Source organism: Empidonax traillii, unplaced genomic scaffold (assembly GCF_003031625.1).
Source record: "Empidonax traillii isolate 1590-97213 ecotype Southwest subspecies unplaced genomic scaffold, ASM303162v1 scaffold99:size1466351, whole genome shotgun sequence".
NCBI classification, from domain to species: Eukaryota; Metazoa; Chordata; class Aves; order Passeriformes; family Tyrannidae; genus Empidonax; species Empidonax traillii.
In genome coordinates, this window is record NW_020955292.1 from 110,453 (window position 1) to 136,548 (window position 26,096).

A 26,096-nucleotide genomic window follows, 5' to 3' on the forward strand; every position below is an offset into this window, starting at 1 on the left:
AACAACCCCAAAAAATAAAAACTCAAAAGGGCTGGGATGATCTAACAGACAGTGTTGAGCTCCGGAACGGAACTGGAGAGTGGGGGGTGGCTGGAGCAGGAGGGAGCCGGTGGGAGAAAGGGGGGGGAAAGAAGTAAAAAAATTTTTGATCAGAGAAACAGTTAAAATACAATATGAAAATAAGTAAAAGCTCTCCTTAAATTCCTTCTATACACAAAATACACGATTTGACAAAGCCCAATTTGTGCTACTGGGATCCTGTGGGCTCATTTAAGTGTATTCACATTCTCTGCGACAGCAGAAAATGATTTATGATACAATCAAGAATATGCCGAGGGGGCGAGGGCTCGTCCCTGCTGCCCCTGGCATGGTTCTCCTAAAAATCACCACGTCGTCGCCCGCCCCTCCCCACCCCCAAAAAAGTAATAATATGTCACCACTGATATGTACAGCACGATTAGGTTTTTTTTTTCTTTTTTTTCTGTAAAATGTATCAAATTTTTTTTTCAATCTTTAATAAAATTTTTTTATTATTATTTAATTATTCCTGATGAATAAATACCAAAAAAATAAAAATAAAATAAAATTATGCAGCAGCTAGTTAAGGTAAGGCTGCGGATTCAGTCTCTCTCCCCCTGGGATCGTAGATATCTTTTAATTATTAATATTTTTTTTTGCTTGTACTTTCATTGATTGGTGGTAAAATGAGTGATTGCTCAAAAGCAACATACATCCACTTGAGTTTTTTTTTTTTATGTTTGTTTTTTTTTTTTTTTTCTCCATTAAAATTGTCTCCAAAGTTTTCACTGAAACATTTTTAATCATTGCACAGAGACATCAATACTGTGACATACTATGGAAAAGACTGCCAGGAGCTGTCCTGCACCGGGACGTGACGGGGGAAAGGGGCCCCTGATGGAGTAAGAATATACAGGCACTGGTCCGACACGATGTCAGTAAGAGAGACAGAAAGAGAGAGAGCACGCCCGTCAACATGGGGAATGTTGTGTTTGCAAGTTTTATCCTTACTTTGTTTGCTTTTTATCGGTTTTGTTTTTCTAAATGGCAAAGAAATTTAACCTCATCTATAGTCCTCCTTGGGATACTCTAATGTGACCAAATTCCCGAAGCCCATTCGCAAGCTCTCCATGTCAAACGTCTCAATCTCTCGCTCCTGCTTTTCCAACAGAAACTTGATCCTCTCGCTGCGTTCCTTCTGGAGGGCGGCGAGCTCCTCTTCGATCTGAAACGAGCAGGGTCAGCAGCCCCCCAGCACAGCACCCCTGCCCCAGCCCCGTGTCCCGGCCGAGCTCCAGGGACCCCCCTGCAGCCTCCCCCGGGAACGTACCTTTTGTTCCAGGTGTGCCCTGCGCAGCGACACCCGTTGCTCCAGCTTCTGGAGTTCCCTTTCGTGCTGTGCTTCTGTCTGCATCTTAATTTTGCTCTGGTACGCGTTGAGCAGCTCCATCTCCTGCTGGAGTTGCAGTCTCAGGGCTTGGCATTCTGCTTCCTGGGCCTCGTCCAGCCGTAGCTGTAAGGACATCGGGAAAACAACACTCAGACCTCCACTGGTAATTCCTCTGCTCCGACGCTACTGGCACGCTGCTCTTCTTTCCCAAAGCCAGGAGCCTCTGGTGGTGGGAAAATCACAAAGAGCAGCTTCCCCACTCACAGAGGCAGAGCCTCAGGGAAGAGCACAGGAGGGGCAGCAGGTAAAGGATGCGCATTCCGCGGGATCCTTATTCCAAGAGGGAAAAAGTGCCACCTGCTGCTTTATTTAAACAGCTCTTCTAAACACAACCATCCAGTGGCTGGAGAAAACCATCTCAGCCTGCTGTGAGGCCTGACAGCCCAACTGTTCCCCCCTCCCAGCCCCCTGCCCAGGGACACCCACGTACCGCCTGCGAGGCCATCATCTCGTTGATGCTCTGCTCGTACTGCTCGGCCAGGATGGCGAGCTTCCGCGTCTGCTCGTCCTTCAGGCTCTTCAGAATTGTCTTGTGCTCACTCTTTGGAGTTACTTCCAGCTGGTGATTCTTCAGTGCTTTGTACTGCTTAGTTTGCACTTTGCATGTGTCCTGGAACTGCTTTTTGATCTGCATTTCCATAGCCTGCCAAGGAAGGAGCGATGTGAGGGGCACGAAGAGCTTTGGGGAAGGAGAGGTTATGGTACATCCACATGGGTGGGCTGGTGAGAACAACAGCTCCCCTGTGCTCTGTGCTGTCACCTGCACCCCGTGAGCAGGGTGTGCTTCACACAGGGACCTCAGCAGGAGCACCAGCTCAGGCCCTGGCTGGGCCAGGAACAGGCCCTGCTCAGCCCTCCCCAGCCCAGGGCACTTCTGTCCTCCACTCCTGCTTCCTGCAGGTCACCCAGCCCAGCACCTGCTGCCTGCCTCCCAAAATACATTTGCCTTTTCACAGCCTCCTTCCCATTCTGCCACTTCCCCACTTCAACTGTGAGGAAGCTGCAGATCTGAGAACTAGCAAGGGTGTGACAGAGTGACAGAAACATGCCTTCTCCCTGGAGACTGGTGACAGGATCCAAGGGAACAGCTGGAGCTGTGCCAGGGGAGGTTAGGATGGATACTAGGAAAAGGTTCTTCCCCCAGAGGGTGGTTGGCACTGAACAGGCTCCCCAGGGCAGTGGTCATGGCCCCAAGGCTGCCAGAGCTCCAGGAGTGTTTGGACAACGCTCTGAGGGACAGGGTGGGATTGTTGGGGTGTCCTGGGCAGGGCCAAGAGTTGGACTGGATGATCCTTGTGGGTCCCTTCCAGCTCAGGATATTCTATGATTCCATGACACTGGGAGGAGGAAGAGGCCTCTCCTACAGGGAGCAGCTCAGAGGTCTGTGACCAACCTGCAGCCGAACTGGGGCAGTGCACAGTGCTCAGCACACCCATGTCCCCTCTCCTCTGAAAGCACCACCCAACCCCTCTCCATATCGAGGTTTCCAGGCTGACACCAGCGAGCCTGAACAAAGCACAGCTCATCAGAAGCGAATTCTGTAACACTTTGCTCAGGGCTGGACTATTTTTACCCAGCAGCCTCAATTAGCACAGCACCTAAAAAACCCTCCCTGAGCTCTGTGCTGTCACAGCCCACAACTCCCTCACCCAGAGCAGCCTCGTGCAAAGGGAAGGGATGCAAGGGAGAGCAGCGGTCCCACAGTGCGGATGAGGCAGCCAAGCACAGCCCAGCCTGCCCAGCAGGACAGAGGCAGGAGGAGGAGGAGGAAGGAAAGCTGCCAGCACCTTCAGGTTCTTTGGTTGCTGCCGGAGCTCCATGAAATGCTTCCTGTGCAGCTCCCGCTCCCGCCGCTTGTTGTATTCCAGCTGGTTCTCGAGCTCAGTCTGGTGCTGCAGCCGGATCAGGTCCATGCGCAGCTTCTGCAGCGTGTGCAGCTGCCGGTACTCCAGCTCGCGCGTGGACTCGTCGTGCCGGATCAGCATCGCGTGCTCCATCTCCTTCTGCGTCCGCTTCTTGTTCAGCTCCTGCACCAGAGCACAGGGAAGGGCTCAGCAGGGACAGCTTCTCCACCCGGAGATGCCGCGGTCGAGGTCACAAGGCCGAGTGTCCCGGTCACTCGTCCACACGACACCGAGGACTTCGTGTGTCACAGGGAAACACAAACCCAGCAGCACCGTGGGGATGCTAACAGTGACCTCCATCCATCCATCCAACCATCCATCCATCCATCAGCTCTGGGATGGCCCCAGGAGTCCCCAGCAGGTGGCACTGGGACCCCACACAAGCCCTCTGTGACTGCTGAGAATCGCAGCAGCTTTTAATAAATACAACTCAGGGCTGGCGGCACTGACAGAAGTGAGGACTCCTGTTGTCTGGTTTAAATTCCCTTGTACTTCTGCTTGGCACTGGCAATGAGGCTTCTCCCAGATCACTTGCAGGAGAATGGCCAAAGCAGCGGGGAATGGCTCCAACACCACCTCAGGTGAGAAAAAGAGTTGTCCAGGTGGGTTTTGGCCCAAGGTGCAGCACATTTTTAAACTGAGGGCAGAGCCCAAGGCTCACAGGGTTTCACAGTGTGCACTAAGAGCCCTGCAAGGCCCAGGATAACCCACACTGAGCTACAAGCCAAGGAAGGGGGAGGCACCAGTTCCCTCCTTGATTACTGCCCCTATTTCTGTCTCAGTGCATCACCCACAACTTGTGGAGCACGGAGCTGACTCCAGCTCAGTGGAGCTGTGATTCCAGCTGTACCCCTTGCTGATCCTTGGTGCCCTTCACAGATGGTCTGCTGGTAACCCCAGATCCAGCCCTCAGGTTTGCAGCCTCCCTGCTCCACGCTGGAGTAAGACAGGCCCAGCGGGGCTGCCCTGCACTACACACAGTGCCTGGTCTGGGGAGGGCCCAGTGCTGCCTCAGCCTAACGAGTTGCTGCAGGAGAAGCAAAAAAAAAAAAAAAATCTAATTATTCTGAGCTGTTGCTCACACGTTGTAATCCTGTCGTATCTCTCAACAGCAGCACCTGCAAACAGGCACTTCAGCCCCTCTGGCTGCTACAACTGGGACAGGTTTGAGCTGAGAGGATGGGCAAGGAAACGGGGCCTGGGCTTGTCTCTGCCTTCTTGGCCACAAGGGTGTTGCACATCTTTACATTTAAGAAAAATTTTTCCCCGACAGTCAAGATTAAAACTGAGATCATTTCCCAACGGCACAAAGGCAGCTGGGACACTGAACAGGCTGTGGCTTGTTTGTCTTCATCTCAGGACAGCTCAGCCTCTCTCGAGCCCATCCCACACCTGACTGCAGTTCACATGGCATGAACACACACAGTCACTGCACTTCTCTCAAACACTGTCCCACTTGCACAGAAAGAACTTCTGCAGTTACTTAAAATATCATGGAAACCACATTCTGAGAGTGTTATTTACTTCAGGTGTCTGATCCAGTGCATTTGAAGTAGTTAGCAGGGATTTAATTTTCAGGAAATAAACCATCAGATCATTCTGAAAATTATTAGGTCTCTCTTAAGAGCTTAAATGCAGGAGCTCAGGGGCGTGTTCCCTGGTTAAATGCCACACTAGGTAACGGGACTCTGTTCTCATCCCTGCCACGGAGCTCTCACATGCTGTGATAAGGGTGCCCAAATCTGATTTTTCACAGTCATTCATTTTCAGTGTGCCTGAGTTGAGATGTCTGGATGTGATTTGCAAAGCAGCTGAGCAGCCCCAGGCACATCTGAAGTCGAGGGCGGCAAAGCTCTGAACAAGTGAGAAGTATTCTGGAAAATGGGATGGTAGCAGGCCAAGTGCAATTAGAAATTTTTGACCACTCCTCACTCAGTCTTCACTAAAATACCCTCTTATTTGATAGTCTTCATCCAAAAATAACAATAATGAAGAATTCAGGTACTAGAGTGACGGCCACAGAAAAACCTACACGTAGTAACTCCTTCCCTAAAGTGGTATTTGACCACAGGCAGTAACTAATGAGGGAAAGCAGGATGGGAATAGCTCCTTCTTAACAAAGTACTGCCCCATCCCACAGCTCTCTGTGGCACGAACTGCCCTGTGCTGGGAAGGCAGCCCAAAGGATCCCCCAAAATCCAGCACCTGGGAGCTCAGATGGGGCATCTGGCCCAGGGTGGGTGTCCCACATCATGTTTCTGTCTGCCAGTCAACGATGCCACCCCTCCTCAGCTAATCAAAGCAGCCACAGCTGTGTGGAGCACTCTCCCCCACAACTTTTCCCCCACCTTTTTCCCAGTTCTATTGTGCAACTGGAAACATGAAGATCTAACCTCAGTCAGCAGCTGTTCTAGGGACATGGAGCTAAAGCAGCTAAAGAAATGCTTGGAAAGGAAGTGAGGAGTGCCATACTTCCCGAATGTTCTGCTGCTCCATCTCGTGCCTCTTGATCATCGTTTTTCTCTTGAAGGAACGGCAGTTTTTGTCGTAGTAGAGTCTCTGCTGGCTGAGAAGTTGGGCCTCCTCTTCAGCCTGTGTGTGCTGCAGGTTCTCTTTATGTTTGGATATTCTTTCTTGCTTCTCTTTCTTGGGCGTGCTGTGGTCCTCGTTCATTTCCTGCGGGACAAAACAAGGTTTCCCTCAGGATCACGGTCACACAGGGCTTGGAGGAGTCACTGGCCACTCTCCTGCCATTCAGGGCCCCCAAATCCTGCTAACAACACAAGGTGCCAGCAGAACCAGCCCCATCACCCGGCCACGCCCAACCCTGCTGCCTCCAGAGTTGAGTTATGAGCCACACCAAGGGGAGGAAAATTAGCCACTAAACACAAACATTTTGGAGGGTGAACAGCACAGAGCAGAAAGAGAGTAACACACCACTGCAGGGGAGGCTCTGGATGCTCAGGAGGGAGGCCAGGGCAAACCCCTCAGATCCCTTCCCAGCTCTGTGCCTTTTTTACAAAGAGTCCAGCCTGGGCCTAAAGTTTTACTTCAAGAGGTCTCATGCCTGGTTCTCTATAAATCACATAACAGGGCTCCTTGCTAGTAATTTTATCACCTTTACATTCTTAACAGCAAATTATTTTTGCAGAGTGGTGGGGACACTGTACTTAAATAATGTACTTTGGCGTAGAACAACCATATACTATATTTTTATATGTATTTCTTTTTCTAATTCATATAAGTGATCATAGGGCTTTTAGTCGAGGGACACTGAATGACTGCTCTGATTAGTTACACCTTAAATAAAACCAAAACAGGTGAGGAGGAAGGACAAGAAGAATTCACTTCTCTGTGAAGTCCCATTTTCCATCATCACCCTTGGTTTCAAAGATTCTGCTCAACAGTAAATTATGAAGGCACCTCTAGCACCCTCAGAGATTCTTCTGGAAATGCTGCCAGATGCTCCCAGCTCCTGAAATTTTATTTGCTGAGCATCTAAATTTGCTTCCAAGCCTGACAGTATCCCTTAAACCCCTGGGCTGGCCCAAGTTTATCAAAATGAAACACTGGCTTGTGTTCATTCCACAACCCCTTCAGCCCTGAAAATGAGGGTTTCTTGCCTCTTTAATCTTTTCCTTGCAAAGCTTGTATTGTTTCTTCTGACTTTCTAAAAAGGTCGCCAGGTCTTTCTTTTGCTGAGCCAAAATCTGTTGCTGGAATTTCTTTTCATCTGCTGCAGCTGCCTTTGCCTGCAAGGTACAGAGAGGAAAAAAATGGTCGAGAAACAAAGGGTGAGTGAGTAGGTACAGAATCCAGCACAGATCAGTCTTGTGCTGTGTTTTTTGGTCATGCCTCCCTCACTGTGCTAAACAAAGCCATGAGCATTCAGCCACAGGAGAACTGCTTGCACTGAAAATCCATGATGTCCACATAAATGTAGGAGTTTCCTTGTGCTTCTTATCTCCCCACCAAAACCACCCCAGGAGGCACCACCCCACTAATTTACCACGTGGATTAACATGTTGATTTTTAAGCAGAGTGAGGAGCAGCAGAAAGGTTTGTCATCCCCTCAGCCACGAGGCAAAGCTCCTACAAGGTCCCCACAAGGATCTCCAGTCCCTCTTGTCCAGCTGTCACTGGCTGTGGTACTGGTGGATGCCAATGGAGCTGCCCATCATCCAGAAGGATGACTTGAGGTTGGTTCACCAAACTGGCCAGGGCAGCTCTGGACAGTGACCACACAGAGCATGTGGTCTGTTGAAGCAGCAACTCCCACAACCTTCTCTTCCCTGGACTCACCTCTCCCTCCAGCCTCACTCACCTCCTTCTCCATCACAGCCACTTGCTTCTTGGCCAGCTTCTCCAGCTCAATGGACGAGTTGTTGGCGTGTGTCTCCACCTCCTTCTGCAGCTTGAGGCGGTGCTCGTCCATCTCGGCCTTCAACTTGTTTTCCAGGGCGATCAGCTGCTTCTGGTGCTGGCGCCGCATCCGCTTATATCCTGACATCTGTTCCCGCAACTCGTTCTCCTGCTCATGCTCATGGATCTGTCTTGTAACCTGATGTCAGGGAGAGGGGAAGAAGCGCTGCATGACCTTCCTTTCACAGGCAAGCTGTCTCCATGCTGGAGCTTACCTGTAACCCAGGCCCTGCTTTGCTGTCCTCTCAGAGATCACCTTTCAGGGAATGCTGCTCCGGGTTTCAGAGGTGCTGCTGTTTAATGTCACAGAGCCATAAGGTTTCTCCCTCCTGATTTTTAGCCCCCCACATTTTCCTGAGACTTTTATGTGTGTTTTCAGTAATGCAGCAGAAAATGCCATGTTACAAATAAAGGAAGTTATTGGTTATTTATCACTCCAGGAAACCCTGGATGAGATCTGTAAACAAAGGTGGCTGATGGACAACCTTCTTCAGACACAGGGGATAACTTTTTTCAGACAAAGGCCTTAAGTCCTGAGGGAGACATAGACTTACAAGATGGGATTCATTTTCAGAACCCCCCTCAACCCACCCACTCTTTCCTTCCTCCTCAAGTAATGCCCCAATGCCAATTCAGTTCCTGCTATGAGTAGCCTCCTTCAAAATTTCTCCTTAAAATTCAAGAGGATGGCAGACTGAGCTCATTCCCTCCCAGAATTGAAAGTTTTCTAACAAGGGAACGCTGTTCTGGAACTGTGTGCTCTTAACAAGATTGATCAGATGGTCTAAGCAGATTTTAAACCCTGCTCAGCTGAAACAAACTCACAAGTTCCACATTCATTTCCATGCCCAAGTGTATCCATGTGAAAGGAAGGGGGAAAAAAAAAAAACCACGCAGTAAGTCGTGCCAAAAATGTTCAGACAAAAATGCAAATGGTGATGCTTCCATTTCAAAAAAAGCAAAGTGTCTAAGAATGATTTTTATTTTTTTTAAAGACAGTCTCAGGAACGTCACATATAAAAATCTGCTAAACCTTTTGATGACCTAGGAGCCAAAACTGGAGCCCCTGATTCTGTGCGAGGGGATCTCTGCTTTTGTGCTCAAGTGTGAAGCAAAAAGCCCTTTGAAGGTGATCAGTGACACTCTACAAACCAAGAGCCCTTCCTGCAGCCTGCAAGGGCCCAGCCTTGCTGATGGATTCCTCCAGAGCGGCCCAAAAAACTGGCCTCTACAACAGGGCTGCTGTCATTTGAAGGCAGTTTTTCAAGGATTTTCGAAGCTCAGACACAGGATGGGATGTACCTACAGACCTGAGAAGGGTCAGGTTCAACAGAAGAGGAGATGCTTTGCAGAGCAGCAAACCCAGTGCACTTGCTGGCAGCCCTGTGCTCCGGGACCAGGAGGTGACAGGAAGCCTTGATCGAGTAAGAAGCTCTGAAATCACCAGGCAAGATTAACACCCCAACTGATGTCACCCAAAGCAGGCAGCTTGTGCCACCTCTCTCAGCTCAAATGACTCCCAGCACTTGGGAGGAGTGTGAAGAGGAGCTCAGGAAGAGCCTCCCAAAGCCTTCAACCTTGGAACACATTAACAGCAATTTACAGCAAACAGGTGCCAACCAAGAAAACCACTGCCAGAGTCCCGGGAGAGAAATGAGATGTGAAAGGATGAAGGTGTGGAAGGGGATGGCCTCTGTCTCCCCCCATCCCTTCCAAAGACAACCCCAGAGGGAAAAGGAAATGTCTGGTGGCAAAGAAACCAAAGAACCAGCCTGACTAGAGCACCGTGTCAGAGCAGGGATGATGGTGGATTAGTGAGGTCAAGCATCCACCACAAGGTAAGAGATGATGTGTAAATCACATCCTCCTTGTGCAAGGAATTTCAGGGTGTGTTTTTGAAGTTGACTTGATTAAATATACCCTTACACCTCAGCAACTGGTGTAACAGAGCAGCCTTCAAATGCTTGGGACGAGGTGACTGAACAGGTCTCAGCCAGCCAGCAGGAGCATGTGAGATTGCAGGAATGATCACGGAAGCCCCGTGCGTTCCAAGAGTACAGAAAGCTCTTGGTCTTTTCCAAGTGTACCAAGGACAGCCACGCTTTGCACAAGCTGGGAAGTGTTTGTAGGAACTGACACACTCCAGTCAAGTAAGTCAAGAGTGAGATCTGTCCCAGAAGCTTCCAGGTAAGGAGAGTTCCTCTGAGAAGCCATCCAAGTTAATTATAAGAGAGAGACACCAGGTAAGACAAGCAAACACACACACTTCACACATGCCATTTACCACGTCAAATGACATCCAGCCTGGGGAGAACAGACTCGGTCAGGCAGTTGCAAAGACCCAGAGACATGGGAACCTCCAGGCAGCAGCACAAGATCTTCCTGGATGTGCTATTTTGGAGGCCCAGCCCTTTTGTGAGCAGTGGGACGTTCTGCACGGCACACTCCGTTCCCAGGAGTTGGCAGAACAAAGCAAACAGCAAGAGCAGAAGAGAAAAATGGATCTAGGAATCCTCTAAGAACTTTGCCAGTCTCCCCTTTGGTGCCATCTCCAATGAGACGCAGAACATGCACTTGTTTTATTTACAGCAAAAGTAATTAATTTTATCCTTTCCCCCCCACCACCACCCCATTTCCAGTTTTGCTCAGCTTTATCATGACAGGAATTCCACCTTGGAAAGATTTCCCATTAAGTCTGGGATATTTATCCCTTACAATAGGATGCAATTCCTAACTATAAGCTTAGCTGACAAGGTCTTCCAGAAGATGAGACATTAAAAAGTCAGAAGAAAACAAACAGCAGCTTTTTCATTCCTGAAGATGAGAGAGGAGAACAGAAGACTTGGTGGTCATCTCATAGATTAAATAAATTGGGGCATTCAGATGTTCATGATAGACTTAAATCATCACCATAATCTCCAGTCAAACCCAGTGCTCTTCAGGACTCTGACTTCATAGACCAAGTCTGCACATGGTGATCTCAGGGATGGGTGAATTTGGAAGGGATGAACATCGGTTACTGAACGTGCCCAGTTCAGCACCAGGGAAGTCCTTCAGACTAAGCATGAATGAATAAAGGATTATGGCTTCAAAGATTAAGCCCCTAATGAATGAACAGCTCCAGCAACCATTTTAAAAAGGAAATTTGGGGATGTTCCAGTAATCACCTTTCTGGTGTTCTCAGACAACGACACTTGCAACTCCACGAACTATTTAGAATATCCTGAGCTGGAAGGGACCCACAAGGGTCATCAAAACCCAACCCCTGGGCCTGCACAGACACCCCAACAATCCCCCCTGTCCCTGAGAGTGTTGTCCAAATGCTGCTTGAGCTCTGGCAGCCTTGGGGCTGTGACCATTCCCTGGGGAGCCTGTTCAGTGCCAACCACCCTCTGGGGAAAACCTTTTCCCAAGATCCAACCTAAACCTCCACAGCTCCAGCCTAAAGCTCCCTGGGTCCTGTCCCTGGTCACAGTGAGCAGAGGTTGGTGCTGCCCCCAAACATGGATTAGGATGGGGAAAAAGATGACAACTGAACTGCTCATTGCCAAATCTGTTCTGCACATAACCAGAAAATGTCAGGATCCTTCCCAGCAGAAAGCTGCAGTTTCCTGGAGCTCTCTCTGCAGCACACAATAATCAATCAGGTCATCAGCAGAACCAAAAACCTGTATGAACCAGAACAGCTTTTATTAAGGTATGACATTTTCTCAGTTTCTTATCTCTCTGTATCTTTGGCACACACAGAACTGAGAAGAGAGATGTCTTTTCCAACCTACTCCCACAGGCAGTTCACTTGCCATAAAATCCAAACTTTCTCTCTTTCACCCCTCCAAGATTTTTGCTTTACATAATGGAGTTGAGTTCACAACTTCTCCTCCAAACCAGCAGCTGTTCAGAGTTTCTTTTCCTACATTGTTTAACCAAGACACTGAGCCCTTTCCCAAAGGACAGTTACTCTCACCTCTTGATAACCAAAATACTGAGCTCCTCTGTGCTGGATGAAGCAGAGCACTGAGCAAGACTCCACCAGCAGCTTCTCAGAGCAAGAGAAGAACTTGGAGACAAGAAAGAACAAGTTCAAAAATTTTAGGGCAAAGGTGTCCCAAGGCAGCAGCCTGATGAGTCCATGGGGAGAAACTCAGCCCTCTGGAGTAAGAAGTCATTGCTTCAGCAGAAGAAGGTCCAAGAGAACAGCTTTGTGTGAAGGTACCTGGTTTGGGAGCCAAGCTGCCCTTTCCTGGCTACATCCATGGAATCCTGCTCACATGGACATGGACATTTGGCTCTGCAGAGCCTGGAGATCACATCCTTCTTTTGCTGGCATTTGGATTTCAAAGAGAAAGCCAAGGCCTTTGAAACAGAGTCTACACAGTCTGATCTTTTATGAGATTAAGGAATCATAGATGTCAGGAAGAAATCCTTCCCTGGGAGGGTGGGGAGGCCCTGGCACAGGTTGCCCAGAGAAACTGTGACTGCCACATCCCTGGAAGTGTCCAAGGACAGGTTGGAATGGGCTTGGGGCAACCTGGGCTGGTGGAAGGTGTCCCAGCCCATGGCAGGGGCTGGAATGAGATGAGCTTGAAGGTCCCTTCCCACCCAAACCATCCTGTGATTCCGTGATGACTTCATGAAGTTTGAACTGTTTGATCATTTAATTTGAGAACTGTAAAAGCAGCTTTTGAGGAGATGCAGGAGGAAGTGGGGATTTAAGGGGTCAAACTTGAAAGACATCCAGAAGTGCAGATCAATGCATCTCTGAACACATTTAAAAAACAACTTTCACTTGAAGATATGGATATGTGTAGTCTTATCAACATGCAGAACCTCTGCCCTTCTTTTTAAACACAAGCTTGCTGAGCTTCAAGGCTTATATTTCTAGTTGTAACTTTTAATTTATGGATCACTGATACTCTGCAAAATAACATGGAGATGTGGTAGGTACCTGATCTCCATTTCAGATGGCAACTTTCCCTGCAACAGCAGAAATATGCAGGGTATTTTCCACCACTGTTCCAAGTGAGTGATGGTTACTGTTACCACAAAAAAAATGATTAAAGAGAAAAGTGGTTCAGGAAAAAATTATTATTAAAATTGATGACTGAATTATGACCAAAGTTAAGCTCCTTCAATTTTCTTACCCACATTTGCTCATTCTTTTTCTTTAACCTGAGTAATATCAAGGCACTCCTGAAAGATCAGAAAGGTACATTCACAGCCTGTTTCTCTGGGGACAGTTCATTTCACTGTTTTCTCTGGAAGTCTGTCTAGTTTGCTTCTTATTCACATGATGCTTCTGCAGAGTAACAGGGCAGGGGAATCACCCTGAAGATCACTGGGTCATCTGGAGTGTTCAGCTGCCTCATGTGAGCTCTCCTGTGACCCCTGCACTAGCTGAAACTCCTTGAGCCTGTTTTCGGAAAGAGATCCAGCTTCCTTTCAGGAATGCCAGTCTTCCCTCCACCTGCAGTATCCTGATCTAAGGGTGAATAACAAGGACTTGAGGCCCCCAGACCCTGGACTGCACTGCCAGAAACAGCTGAGGAGTGAACAGCCCCCAGACTTGGTGCTTTTCTTCTGTCCCACTGCCCTGCTTTCATGTTGGAGGGTGGTGTTCAGCAAATCCCATAAAAAGAAGTTTTTACACCCAAACACCACCCCATGCTATTGAATTGGGGGTCAGAATTCCCATTTTCTGACTCTCTGCAACACAAGCCACCTGATGCTCCCAACTGCACAACCTTCCTGTGCCTGGGAAGGTGTTCCCAGCTGCTGAGAAACCCACTGATGGGCAGCAGCAAGGATGCAGGGAACCATCAAAGCTTGTTTTTAAAACACTATGGGGATCTTGAACACTCATTCACACAGGAATAATCTTTTCCAGTCGCCATTGAAAGAGTAAATTAACACGGAGAGATGAATAAAGCCTGAATTTCTGATTCTTGCTGTAAATTCCTCACCTGTTTCGGTCATTCTCCCTGTATCGGCTCCATGACTGACCCTGCCCTTTCCATAGATATTTCAGCTGGAGACAGGAAGGCTGGCAGAAGTTTTCCCTTGGCCAGAGGAGCAGCAGCTTTGGGCACCACTGCCCACTGACATCACCCAGGCACTGAGTGGTGACTGAACCCACAGAGACATAAAAGTGTTCTGACACCACGTGGGCACCTCAGACACAAGCACTGGCACTCAGGTTCTGTGCAGTGGGTTTAAACTTGGGGTTTTTTTTTCCCCCCACCTCTGGATTTCCATTCTGGAACGTGAAGAGGTGGGAATGCAAGATTATTAAAGGGAAAGCTCATCACGAGGAAATATTTCTGTGGTAAACACAGGGAAACTCCTCCCCCAGCCATGAAACCCCAGAACCTGAGGACACTCCAACACTTCCTGGAGCACCAAGGTTGGGAACTCCTCTCTACACTGGGAAGGGGATACGTGTGTGTATATGGTGGGGACAGGAGAGCTTCTGCAAGACACATAATTCCATGTGCTTTTCCAAAGGCCTGCTGGCCAATTTAAGAGCTAATGAGTGTGATTCCCATTCCCCCAAAGACTCTGTGCTGTGCAGGTACTGCCCACCTGAGGTGTGCACCCAAAGCTCTCCCCATGGGAGCCCAGACATGGTCCCTGCCAGAGCATGTTCCACAAAAAAAAAAAAAAAAGAGAAGTTTTCCAAAAAGCCAACCATCTTCCCCACCCAGGATTAATTTTATCTTTATCATCACCTGGTCACCGAAGCAGAGAGATTTAGCAAATCCAAGTGACTAAGGAATTAAGGCAGACACAGTCCCAGCCCCACAGGAGGCTGCCATGGGATTTAAGGAGTGACCTTGGGACATGAGCTGTCTTCCCCAGAGGTCTGGGAATACCTCACTGTCCATACTTCCATTAATTCCCCGAAGGGACCTGATCATGCAATCCCTTCAAGCCACCCAAGTAGCCCAGGGGTGACATATTCAGGGAAGACAGGAGTTATGGACTCTGCTGCTCAGGTAGGACAGAAGGTGCAGTAGTTTTCCACAGGGAGTAAAAGAATAGGAATATGTTCAACACACATATCAATTTATCAATGAAATTGTATGTATGTTTGGAGTATGATACTTGAGTCATTCATCATTTCTTCCCTCCAGCCAACCTAACTGGGTCCTACTTTTATCTGCTCAGTGCAGGCAATAGTGCTGGCACTACCCTGGGTGCAAACCCACACACACAAAAAGGGACAAATTCCCAGGGCAGAGGGTCTCCAGGAGACCAGGAATCATTGCCTGTGTCAGGTGTGCTGCATGAAGTCCTTTAATACACACATTTCTAGGTCACTCTTTACACTGGGGGGGAGCAGGGAGGGAAAGGGGAGCAGGGGACACCGGCCTGGTGAACACTCAGGGGGCGGGTACCCCAAAGAACACCTGCAAAGGATGGGACTTGGATGCTCCCAGGAATGCCACAGCATCATTTTAGATTTTAACAGCAGCAGCAGCAGCAACAATCACACAGGAAAATTTTGGCTGCTGGCACTGCTGCTGCTGCTTTTCCCCTCCCCTCACAACCTTTTGCTGTGGTCACACACACACACACTCACACGCTGGTTTTTGCAGGCAGGAATGGGAAGGGATTTGGGGGATCAAGAAATGGTGGTATGGAAGGAGAACCCCCACGGTGGAGGGAGGGTGAAGCGGGAAGGGGAGGGCTCGCTGGTGTAATTTCGGGGTTGGTCCAGGATGATGTCATAGCACTGAGCAAGTGCCATGGCCAGACCGTGGGTACTTCCTAACGCTCCCCGTCCATCTGACCTCTAATACCATCGGGCTGAAATATTTAATATGACATTCATTTTAGCTCTGAAAGGCCATTTTTCAGCGCTTTCCCCCCCGAAAAGGCTGTTCCCCGACCGCAGCCCGAGGTGGGGGAGGCGGCACACAACTAACTCTTCCGGCACACACCCCTTTCCCTACTACAAAGGCATCCACAGCAATCACATTTGCAATAGTACAAATCTTGATGGATTCATCCCATCCCCCTCCCCTTTGTAAGCCCACAGCCCGCTGTAAGCCCTCTCTCTCCCTTATCGCAGCCCAGCAATCCTTCCAAGGGATCAAGCTGGAAAATGCAGTCACGGTACAGTTGCTGGAAATAAATGAATGAATGAAAAAACAGGCAGCGGCTCAGGCGGGCAGCAGGGATCTTATTGTTCCCAAACCCCATCTGCATCTGCACCTCCACAGCGTTTCAGCACCTCTCACACAGCTCATAGCACACTTTATGCACATGCAAATAAATATATTAACAAAAGGGATAGGTGGGAAATGGAGGGGGGGGGATGAAATGATATTAACTTCACCCAGGAAGGTGGGTTATCTCGCATACAGTGGAAATGCACGGAGAAATTAAATATATTCCACATTTACATCTCTCTCTCTCTCACACACACACAGAGGTAAAAATCTCTTTCAGTGCAATATCCAGTTGCTATGCCAACACCACCAACAGCACAGGGAGGAGAGGGAAGGCGATGGGGGCTCGGAGCTGGGGTGGGGTGGGATGGGGTGGGGTGGGGGGGCTCTTACCAAAGATGCTGATTTGATTGTGGCAAAGCGCTCTCGGTTCCGGTAGTGGAGGGCCTGATTCTGCACTGACTGGGTAGGCCGCACCTCAGGCCTGCGATCCCTGTGGCCCACCTCATCCCTTATAAATACATGATCCTGCAGAAATGGATAAAAACAAGGAGAAAGTCCGGCTGTGCTCTTCCCGCGGCGGCTGCCTCTCTCTCACCCCTCTGTCTGCACAAGCGCGGCTGTAGGAGAGGCATAGTTCAGCTCTCTGCTATTCCCGGCAGCTCCCACCGTACAAAATGAATAAGCAACACATTGCAGCTCGGCTCGGCGCGTCAGCTGATCGCTAGCGGGATGCCTCCGAATCCCTGGATCGGGCTGCCTTGCCTCTCTCTCTCTTTCTCTCCTTTTTTTTTTTTTTTTTTTTTTTTTTTTTTTAAACCTCCAGTATTACATATGTGCGAAAAAAAAAAAGCGGCTCGGGAGCGCGAGGCGGCGCAGAGCGATCGGAGTCCTCGGGAAGGTCGGGTTCAAGCACTGCAACCCAGCGATCCTGGTGAAAACGTGATTCCCATGTCTAGGCACGGAGATGCTGATCCCTTTTAACACAAGAGCAACATCCTGCCTCATTCCCTTTGCCGAGCGGTCTGTCCTCGATAGGGTTTCTTTGTCCCTCGTTTGCTATCTGCTGTGGGGGACAAGCATCCTGGCTAAATCCACGGCAGGCTGGAGAGGACCGGGAAAGCCTCCGTGACCACTCAGGGATCCTGCTTTCCAGTCATGATCCTGCACAGTTCTAGCACTTTCTCTCCACAGCCCACAAAGGATTTTTTTTTTTTTTTTTTTTTTTTCCCTTTTAAAGCAACAGCTCCCAGGTTTTAGCACGAATGGTTCCCGGTGCAGCCTCGCTCCTGCTCTCTGAGCCGAGGCTTCACCGGGAGCGGCTGTGCCTCCCCGAAACGGAGCGGGCAGGTTTGGCAACGGAACAAAGCTCCAGGAGAAACCCTTGGCGGAAAGGCCAGCAAGAAACACCACCAGAATTTTCCTAATCGCAGGGGTGGCTGCCCTGAGGCTACACCTTTGGGATGGAGCAGCCTCGGGACACCAGGCACATCCTACTGCCCTCACCAAGCCTGGACAGCGGCATCCACTCCGCAGGGCAGCGGTGATGACACACCTGCCACACCATCACCCACCACAGTTCTGTGACTCCCGTCCTCAACCCTCAGCTCCTAACATTTCCAAAGAAGACTGAGATTCTTCCTGAATTAAATCAAGTTTCCAACTGTCAGGGGTGCAAAATAAAGGCTGCCAGAGCCTCTAAAGACACCACCCCTTGCAGTGAACAGTTGGCTCCAAGCACCAAGTGTTTGCAGGTGAGCAGGAGCAGCCCAGTGGTGAGAAACCAGCCACCATGGAGCAGCATCTTCACCAGGACGCTGCTGTTATCCCAATGCTCCTTTCCCACTCCACAGACACCCGGTTTCCCTCTCTGCTGGCCTCAATTTCCATCTGCTCTTCACCCAGACCCACACAACTTCAGCCCCTTTCAACAGGATTCTGGAAATGGTTTCAAGCAAAACCCAAACAGGTACAGAAATGCTGATATCAAGAGCTGAACAACACATCAATTGAAAGTGTTTTAAACCCCAAACCTTTCCTCACATCCTCCATTTTGAGTGTTCCTGCTCCACGCTCACCTTTCCCCTCGCCTTGCACAGAGAGCAGAGTGGTCAAGGCCACCCCCGAGCCAAGGCTGCACTGGCTCCTCCACACCCGCCACAAGGACACAGAATGAGCCAAACCAGTTAAAAATTCCATAGAAACAGTAGGAACATGGAGTGCAATAAAAAGTCACAGCTTCATTTTATATTGGTCACCCTTACACTGGACATTTGTGGCACTGTCTGACAGGGGAGGCCAGTGACAGAAAGGCAGGTGGCTTGGTCTTTGATTTTCAGTTCAGGCACGTTGGTGTGACAGGCAGGGCTGTCAGACTTGCACACATTCCTGAGAAAGGCATATCTTGGCTCTAGAACAGCCATCCCTCAAAAAACGTGATTAAACATTTAAAGTCTTAACTATCAGTTTAACCAGACCTGTGGCTTCATTGGAAGGATATCAATCCCTAATTTTCCACAGCTCTGCAGCACTTCCACCTCAGTAGCTGATAGCAGGTGTAAGGAGGGTTCTGTGCAAGGCAATCAGGGATGCCCTGGATAAACCAAAGCAGTCAGGCTGACCAACATCACCCTTTGGGTGAATATTTCTACTGATGTGCTTTGGAGCCTGCTGGAACAGCAGCCCCCCAGCCAGGCAAGGTCCCTTCCAACCCAAACCATTCCATGATTCTGTGAGCTGCCTAAGGGAACTTTTTTTACAGGCTGAAACTGGAACAACCGCACCAAAAAATAAAGCTGTTATCGAAGAGGTGGATTTTTAGAGGGGAGAGTGTCACCCTGGTCTTGTTTTATGGGAATTCTCATCACCTCAGTGCAATAAGAAGCTCAGAGCAGAAGCTAACTGCCCTCCAGGAATGTGAATTAACCACATTCTCCACTTCAAATTGAGCTGGGCAAAGAATGGGAAAATACCTTTGCAACTGAGCCAGCCAAAGGCCCAATTTCAAGGGCACAAAAAACTCAGTGTTTGTCCCTGGCACTTCCCAATCTGGGATTTGAGGAGTCTGCATCAGGCACCATCTACTACTAACTCAGCTAAGCCCATGGAACTTTCACAGACTAAATTCTGTGACACAAATTCTGTGGCATAAGTATTTTTTTTCTGAAAAAGCTGTCACACTACCAGAAACAAAAACACTTGGCACAAACAGTTACCAAGTCTAACAGGTTACACTGCCACAGAGACAGCCAGTAAGAGAAATAAACCTAAGAGCAGCCACATCTCCACCTTCCTCAGATGGTGTGACTGATGGCTACTATGACAAACATCCACCTGCAAACCCAGAAAATAGATCTCCGTTCTTTTAATTTTATTTTCTTTTGCCAAAAGCTTGCTAAGAGACACTGCAGTCATTTTGCCTTTCAGGTTTTGGCACAGATCAGGAAATTTTGTTTCAAACTTTTAGCTCCAGATTTGTGGCAAACAAAGACTCCAAAACTGGCACCTGAGCTCGAGGTACTCAGTAAGCAAAACCTGACTGAAATTCATCAGGTTTGGGTCAGGGTATCTCTCAGCCCCAAATCTGCACTTCAGATCCTGGTTTGTTTTTAAAGTAACACATCGGTTGTTTTCTGTGGGTTTTGCCATATTTGCCTTAAGGATGCAACTTTGGGCACACTCAGATCACATTTCACATTAAATCCTTCTATTTAGGGTCGACAATCTGGAACCTTCAACTTCCTACTGAAGGAATAATTTGTTATTCTGACCGTGTCATCCACCTAAACAGTCTCCAGGCTGATCACAACAAATGGGGGTATTTGGCTGGGTGCTGGCTTTGACATTGCAGATCATATTTGCCAGGACAAAAGCCTCCCAAATATTTCTACAGCACTGTGTGACCAGAGCTGGTGGAGCTTCCAGTTACTTAAGTGGTGCTTCCAGCTTGGTATCTGAACAGCTGCTCCTGGTGTACTGTCTGAGCATCTCACAATGCAAGAGTTCCTGCTCAAACCACGAGTCTTGCCAAGGTCACCCTGCAGAGTAAGAGCCGGGATTTTACTCCCTAGAGCCCATCCCAGTTCTACCACACACTGTCTTTTCACCTCCCTCGCTTAAAAAAGGGCTTTATCATCCAAACTCTGACTATCCTGGACCAGCCCAAAGCCAGAGCAGCTACACTTTCACCTCAGAAGGAAGAGTCACTTGCACACAGTGGTTTTTGTTATGCACACCAAATAAAACCCTTCACAAACGCTGTTTACACAGGAGGATTCACTAACTGGAAGGGCTGCCAGTCTCCCAGACAAACAGGAAAGGCAATTTCCGAGCCACAGTAAGGACTTTAATGGAATTGCAGCAAATCCCTGCCTTCTAGGAATTTAAAGAGCAAGGAAAACAACAGTGTGCCATCATTCATCTCAACACATTGCACTAAATGCCTTGATAATCTACAGAGAGGTTTTAAGTATCAAAAATCTTTCAAGACGAGGCTTCATGTCCCCAACCAGTTTGACTGGATTCCAGAAGGTATGTGAGGGGTCACTGCTGCCAAGCACATGCAAGCCAAAACTAAGTCATTACCTAAACATCCTTTACATCTCCCAGAAAACATCCTCTCCAAGTATGAATCATAAATCTTGATATGCAGGAGAACAGCCTCAGCTTTGCCTCAGCTGTAACTCTTGTAGAGCCACCCCACCAGAGCACTCTCCATGCACGGAATTCTCCATGAAGGCTGCACGTTAATTATGGCAGCAACAGGCAACGTGCACAGGAGAACTGGATGGATTTGGGAAGTCATTCAAGTTGCAGCAGTTATTACAGAGGTACCTTATTATTACAGGCATCGGGCAAGAATTTGTGATGATCAGCTGCTAACACCTTTTGCTTATAAACCAGATTTTAATCACAAGGTTTGCCTGACATTTTATTGCCCAAGTTTCAGAAAGTACTGATGATTTTATGGCTGAAGCAAGAACCAGCAACAACTGAGCACTGCAGTTGAACAAAGTAATACTGTAGTGGCTTTTTATTTAGATTAAAAGAGTACAACATTTTAATATTATAGTTTTGTGGAAATAAAATAATAATAAATTCACTGAGGACAACAAAATATTTCTGGGAAGCCACCTGTGCCCACACTGCCATATAAGAGCAGCTGAACAAAGCAGGTGACAAAACATTTGATACATCAACTGATGTCTATAACTCTTATTTTATTGTCTTACTCTGGGAGCCAAACTCTTTATCCTCATCTTTAAGAGGAATTAACTGATATTTATCTGCTTTTAAAATCTGAATTACATGTCTTTGAAGCCCAGTTTAACTGGAATTCAACTCCCTGCCCTTTTTGGGGACCTCAGATACAGCTGGGTTTGTATTAGAGGTGTCATTTACTTTTCATCTCCCAAACTGTGCAGCTGAACAAGCTCCCAACAGGGGATGGACACGAGAATGTGTATCCATTGGGAGGATGAGCCTTGGATGGAGAAGCAGAGTTACTTAACTGGCTTCAGAAGAGAGACCTAAGAACACCAGAGCTCTTACACTGAGATGTACACGGTCACCAATCTGAAACCTGCAAGGGGGCAAGGAAAAACTCCTAGGGGGACAGCTCATTCAAGCTGGGCATCTGAATTTCCTGTAATTTCCTGTAAAGAATGTGCTAGTGATTAAGGTATCCTGAGGGAGCAGGCTTAGATTCCAGGGATGGACTGACATCCCAGCAAGGGAGGATGCAGCTTTCCTGCCTGAGTAGCAGATATTACGGCCATTTTTTTCCTCCCAAGAGTTTAGGGCACAGATACAAATTAAATTATATAAAAAGCTATACATTCACTTATGGCTTATTGCTGTTATTGTTGTTTTCTTCCTGTCCAGTGATTTTTCTTCCACCCTACCAGCTGTACTCTGCCGACAGGTGGGAGTCACCTCTGCTCCAAGCCCAAGTTTAAGAACGTGGAGCTCTACTGCTGCCCCAAAGCTTTTGTGCTGTGGAAGGGGTGAGGCTGTGCCTGTTTTCCATGGAGGAATTACCCCAAATGCTCTTCTCCACCAGGCAGAAAGCCAAGCACCTTGGCCATCATGAACAGCCAGTGAAAATCAACCAGATCAGAACAGGTCATTTCACTTACCCTGTGACCACAAAACATTTTTGGAAGTTACAGCCAACTAGCAGCTGTTAAAAAAAAGAAAGAAAATGAGTTGTTTACAACTGCTTTTTACTACATCAGCCTGTTTCTTACGCTCTGCCTCGGGGGAGCTGGTCAGAGATGCCAGGAGGGCTCGGTGGAGATGCCTGGAGCCTCACCCAGCCAAGCACCACACAGCTGATGGTCTGCTCCTGATTTACCCCAGGTCAAGGCCACTCCAGACTGGCTCTCTGAAGCACTCAAGGCTGGGAACTGGATCCCACATAAGACCACAGGTTCTTCCACCATCCTATATTTTAGTTACACACGATTTTCTGGGGCTGTGGTCCAAAAAAACCTAAAAGGCCTCTCGCACTTTAGAGCTTTGAGCCTTAGAAAATATCAGCAATCCAGGCCATTTTTTGTCATCTTGGTCCCTTTACACAGCCTGGTACATCTGGAGGTTGTTAATGAACACATTTGTGGAATACCATAGTTTCACAGAACACCTCTGATTTGACTCATGTCAAAACCACCTCGTCTGTGACCCTATTGCCCACATAATGCAGACAGCTGGCTGATTGTGTTCATCAGTATTTTCTTTTTAGCCTTTAGAGGCTGATTAAATGCAAAACAAAAGCTCAAATTAAACTTGAACCCCAGGTTCTTTCCCTTTGGTTTGTGCTGGGCTCCAGAGTGATACCCAACTCGGGGCTCACTTGTTTCACCTCAGCTCCATCCCAGCTCCCAGGAACACAGTTAAAGCACAAAGATAAACCGAAGTCTTGTCAGAACAAGGAATTTTACCTTGAAAATAAAGTGGGATATATGTGTATGTAAGTCCCCTGAAGTGTCCTGCTCCAAATTTAGTCTCTTCACGTGTATTAATATATACATAATATACACATAAAGCAGTTTTCCATTTAAAATTGCATTCCCCTAAAGTAACAGAGAATAAAAAATCATGTGCTAAATTAAAACAATATATTTTCAGGCTGGAATACGTCCTGCTACACAGTCTGAATCTGCCTTCTGCATACATCCAGCTGAGGGGAGCATTTTCCAATGGAGAAGGAATCTACTCTGCTGCAAGGATCAGGAAATGCAGCCAATTGTTAACTGTGAAGACCATCAGTGCAGGCCGGGGCTTTGTGCTTCCAAAATTACCCTAAAACACCTGTGTTAAGGGATCTACAGGTGATTTCTTTTTTCAATAATTCAGTTACAGGTGTGCAAACCACCCTGTTTTTTCAAACCAGGTAAAAATTTCCATGTGGTGTCATGTTTGTGCATCCTACTTAACTGAATGCCTTAATCTCAAGAGAAGAGCTATGCAGAATTCCAAGAGGACTGAATTCACAGCATCAGAAATCCAGTATTTGTACTTTAGAAGTGCCATAAAACCATTATAAAACATCACATTATTCTTAAAACAAGCAGGAACTCCACTCCTTTCACAAATGCCATTTATGTCTGCTGGGAGCTGCTCACATTTTGTTTTCATCAGCTGTAATGACACTGAGCAGTAACATTATAACCTACGTGTAAATCAGCCCCTCAAACTCCTACTTTAATGCAGTAGTAAACAATGTGAAATTAAAGTTAATACACATTTCTGAACCTACACAAAATAAGAGTTTCAACTATAACCACCCAGAACACACACCAGTGGCACTGCTCTCCTTGGGCTGGCATTTGGTACCCAACACTAGTTTTTTCAGAGAGGTAAAAGTAAAATCTTCTGTAAAGGTGCTTTCAAATGTATTTCAGAAAGATGTAAACCCCTGAAACCTGTGCAGCTTATCTGCCAGTACGTTTAACTATGTAAGGCTATCTCTTGTTGAAGATAAAATGCCTCAAAAGCTCCCTTTTGCAGGCACTTCAATATTCAGTGACACAAACACTGTATTTCAGGAGGAAAAACTGCTTACAAACATTTAGTTAGTTAAAACCAGGCTGTCCTGTAACCTTACAAACAAGAAATTCATGGCTTTCACAGTGCTGTAATGTTTTACCTCCTCTGGCAAAAAGCAAAAACGTACACTTTGAAGTTCCTTGCAAACGCAATCCCACAACCAACCTACATTTTGCTACCCACTAGCAATTGACACTGCTAAGGCCAAGCCAAAACTGGTTTAGTCAAACAAATAGTTGAGATTAGCTGCTGACTTACAGCTAGACAACTTTAGTTTGATATCTGGCACTGAGAAAACGAAAGGCAACAGATCCCAGCATGCAGCAAAAGAGCAGAAAAGCATCGAGTGGAACTTGACTCCAAACATACCTCGTGGGCAGGGTCCAAAGTTCTGCAAACTTCCACTTCTCATGAGGGAAATCCAAGTGCAAGCAGATTTTAAATCACACACTGTGACTGGTAAAGGGTTAGCTGAGCTGCTGTGACCACTTGTCAGCACAGCACAGGACACAGAACAGTCATTCCCGAGGAGACAAAGATTGATGCCCCAAGCAGAGATGGAGAAGTGCACATGCAGGGCCGGGCAAGGAGGCACATGCAGCAAGTCTGGGTGACCCTGCCTAGGCACTGACAGCTCTTTCACCAGCAGCCTCTTTCTATTTTCAGAGGTTACTTAAATGCTTTTATATTAAAAAAAAACAACCCACAGCACTTGACTGTGGCAAGCCCACCACCAGCTCCTGCTCTCAGCAGAGATGGCTCAGCACAAGACCAGAGCACACAGACCGGGTGAGCCAACAGGGACTGCAGGAAGCCATGGAGAGCACCAGGAACATACCTTCTTGTGAACAACGGAGGAACTGGAATTAATGGTGCTCTCGTCACTATGCATCATGACCAGCTCAGGGCTGCTCTCATCCAGGACCTCCTGCATGCTGCTCACACTGCTGCTCTGGCTGCCCGTGCTCACAGACATGCTGGGGATGGAATGGTTGCTGCCCAGACTGTCCATCTTCCTACTCAGGTTTGATCCATGCTCACTGTCCTATAAAACAAGGGGCATCAGTTACAGACGCTGCAGGAGATCACCTGCCCAGCACGAGCCTGCAATGCCCAAGGTCTGTTTTAGAGGTGACTCTGCAGACTTCAAGGTCATTATTTTGCCAGCTGCATTTCTTGGGGCTGCTTGGGTTGTGCAATAATCTATATGGGGCAGGCAGCTTTTGCCTCTTCCCCGGTAATCTTAATGCTTCAGGCTTCAAGTCCGTTTTTTCCAAGTATCAGTAAGGTTGGGCATGGCTCTTGGCTTGATAGGAGACATCCAGGCATACTGGATGACTGGTGGAAGGAGTCTCATAATTAAATGGAAAACAAATCCAAGTTCTAATTAAAACAATGCTGCTCCAACACATTTCCTGAATCAGAAAATATGTTAAGACAATGAACCCACTGGTTTTCCTATTTGATCAGTTTTACATGGTGCTTCACAGGTGCAGAGGTTTTAACCTCCATGTCCCAGGCACTCAGCAACTGTATTTTGTCAAGCTGAAAACCCCTTGAACCTTGTGTTTTCAGCCAAGGTGAAGGTGAATGAAGAATTCTAGCAGTGGGCTCAGAAAAGCCTGGATTATTTCAGGGGTTAAAATTTGAGACATAAATAAATAAATATTCCTCAGGTAGGAGATATTTTGGATTTTACAGACAAATCCCAGAAGTTAGCAGCCTTTTTTCTTGTTCCATACTCACAGGAGTACAGTAATCCCAGAGCATGTGCTTAGTCTGGACTGATTTAGTGAATTCATGGAGTCCTTTGTAATTAAGTAGTGGCACTGAAGAGGCTTGCAAGGAGTTCACAGTGAGGACAGAGCTCTGAACATCCTTCAGCTCCTGGTCTTAAACAGCCTTGACTCACTAAAATGAACAGCTTGCTGCTGCACCCAGTTTGTTCTGGCCTCCGAAGGGAGCTTGGGGAGAATTATATTACAAATCAATTAACAGTGAACTCATTTTGTTGGAGACTGACAGAAAGATAAAATTGAGACCTGACAGATTTGTCTTTGATTGTGGGATCATTTTTTAAGC

General features: G+C 47.6%; 1 protein-coding gene across 2 annotated transcripts in view; it reads right to left on the minus strand.

The window, feature by feature from the left end:
• Positions 1-758: 758 nt before the first annotated feature.
• The window catches only part of TAOK3 (TAO kinase 3), a 44,781-nt gene continuing 19,443 nt past the window's right edge, over positions 759-26,096 (minus strand). Inside the window, exons 12-20 of one of the 2 annotated variants that reach the window (XM_027881910.1) lie at positions 24,853-25,059; positions 16,359-16,493; positions 7,697-7,933; positions 6,996-7,124; positions 5,845-6,048; positions 3,256-3,495; positions 1,899-2,111; positions 1,349-1,531; positions 759-1,243 (exon numbers count right to left, since the gene is read on the minus strand). In XM_027881910.1, coding sequence (XP_027737711.1) covers positions 1,082-1,243; positions 1,349-1,531; positions 1,899-2,111; positions 3,256-3,495; positions 5,845-6,048; positions 6,996-7,124; positions 7,697-7,933; positions 16,359-16,493; positions 24,853-25,059 — 1,710 coding nt within the window. In that variant the 3' untranslated portion in view covers positions 759-1,081. The remainder of the gene's footprint in view (positions 1,244-1,348; positions 1,532-1,898; positions 2,112-3,255; positions 3,496-5,844; positions 6,049-6,995; positions 7,125-7,696; positions 7,934-16,358; positions 16,494-24,852; positions 25,060-26,096) is intronic. The other variant, XM_027881911.1, reaches the window with a different exon arrangement.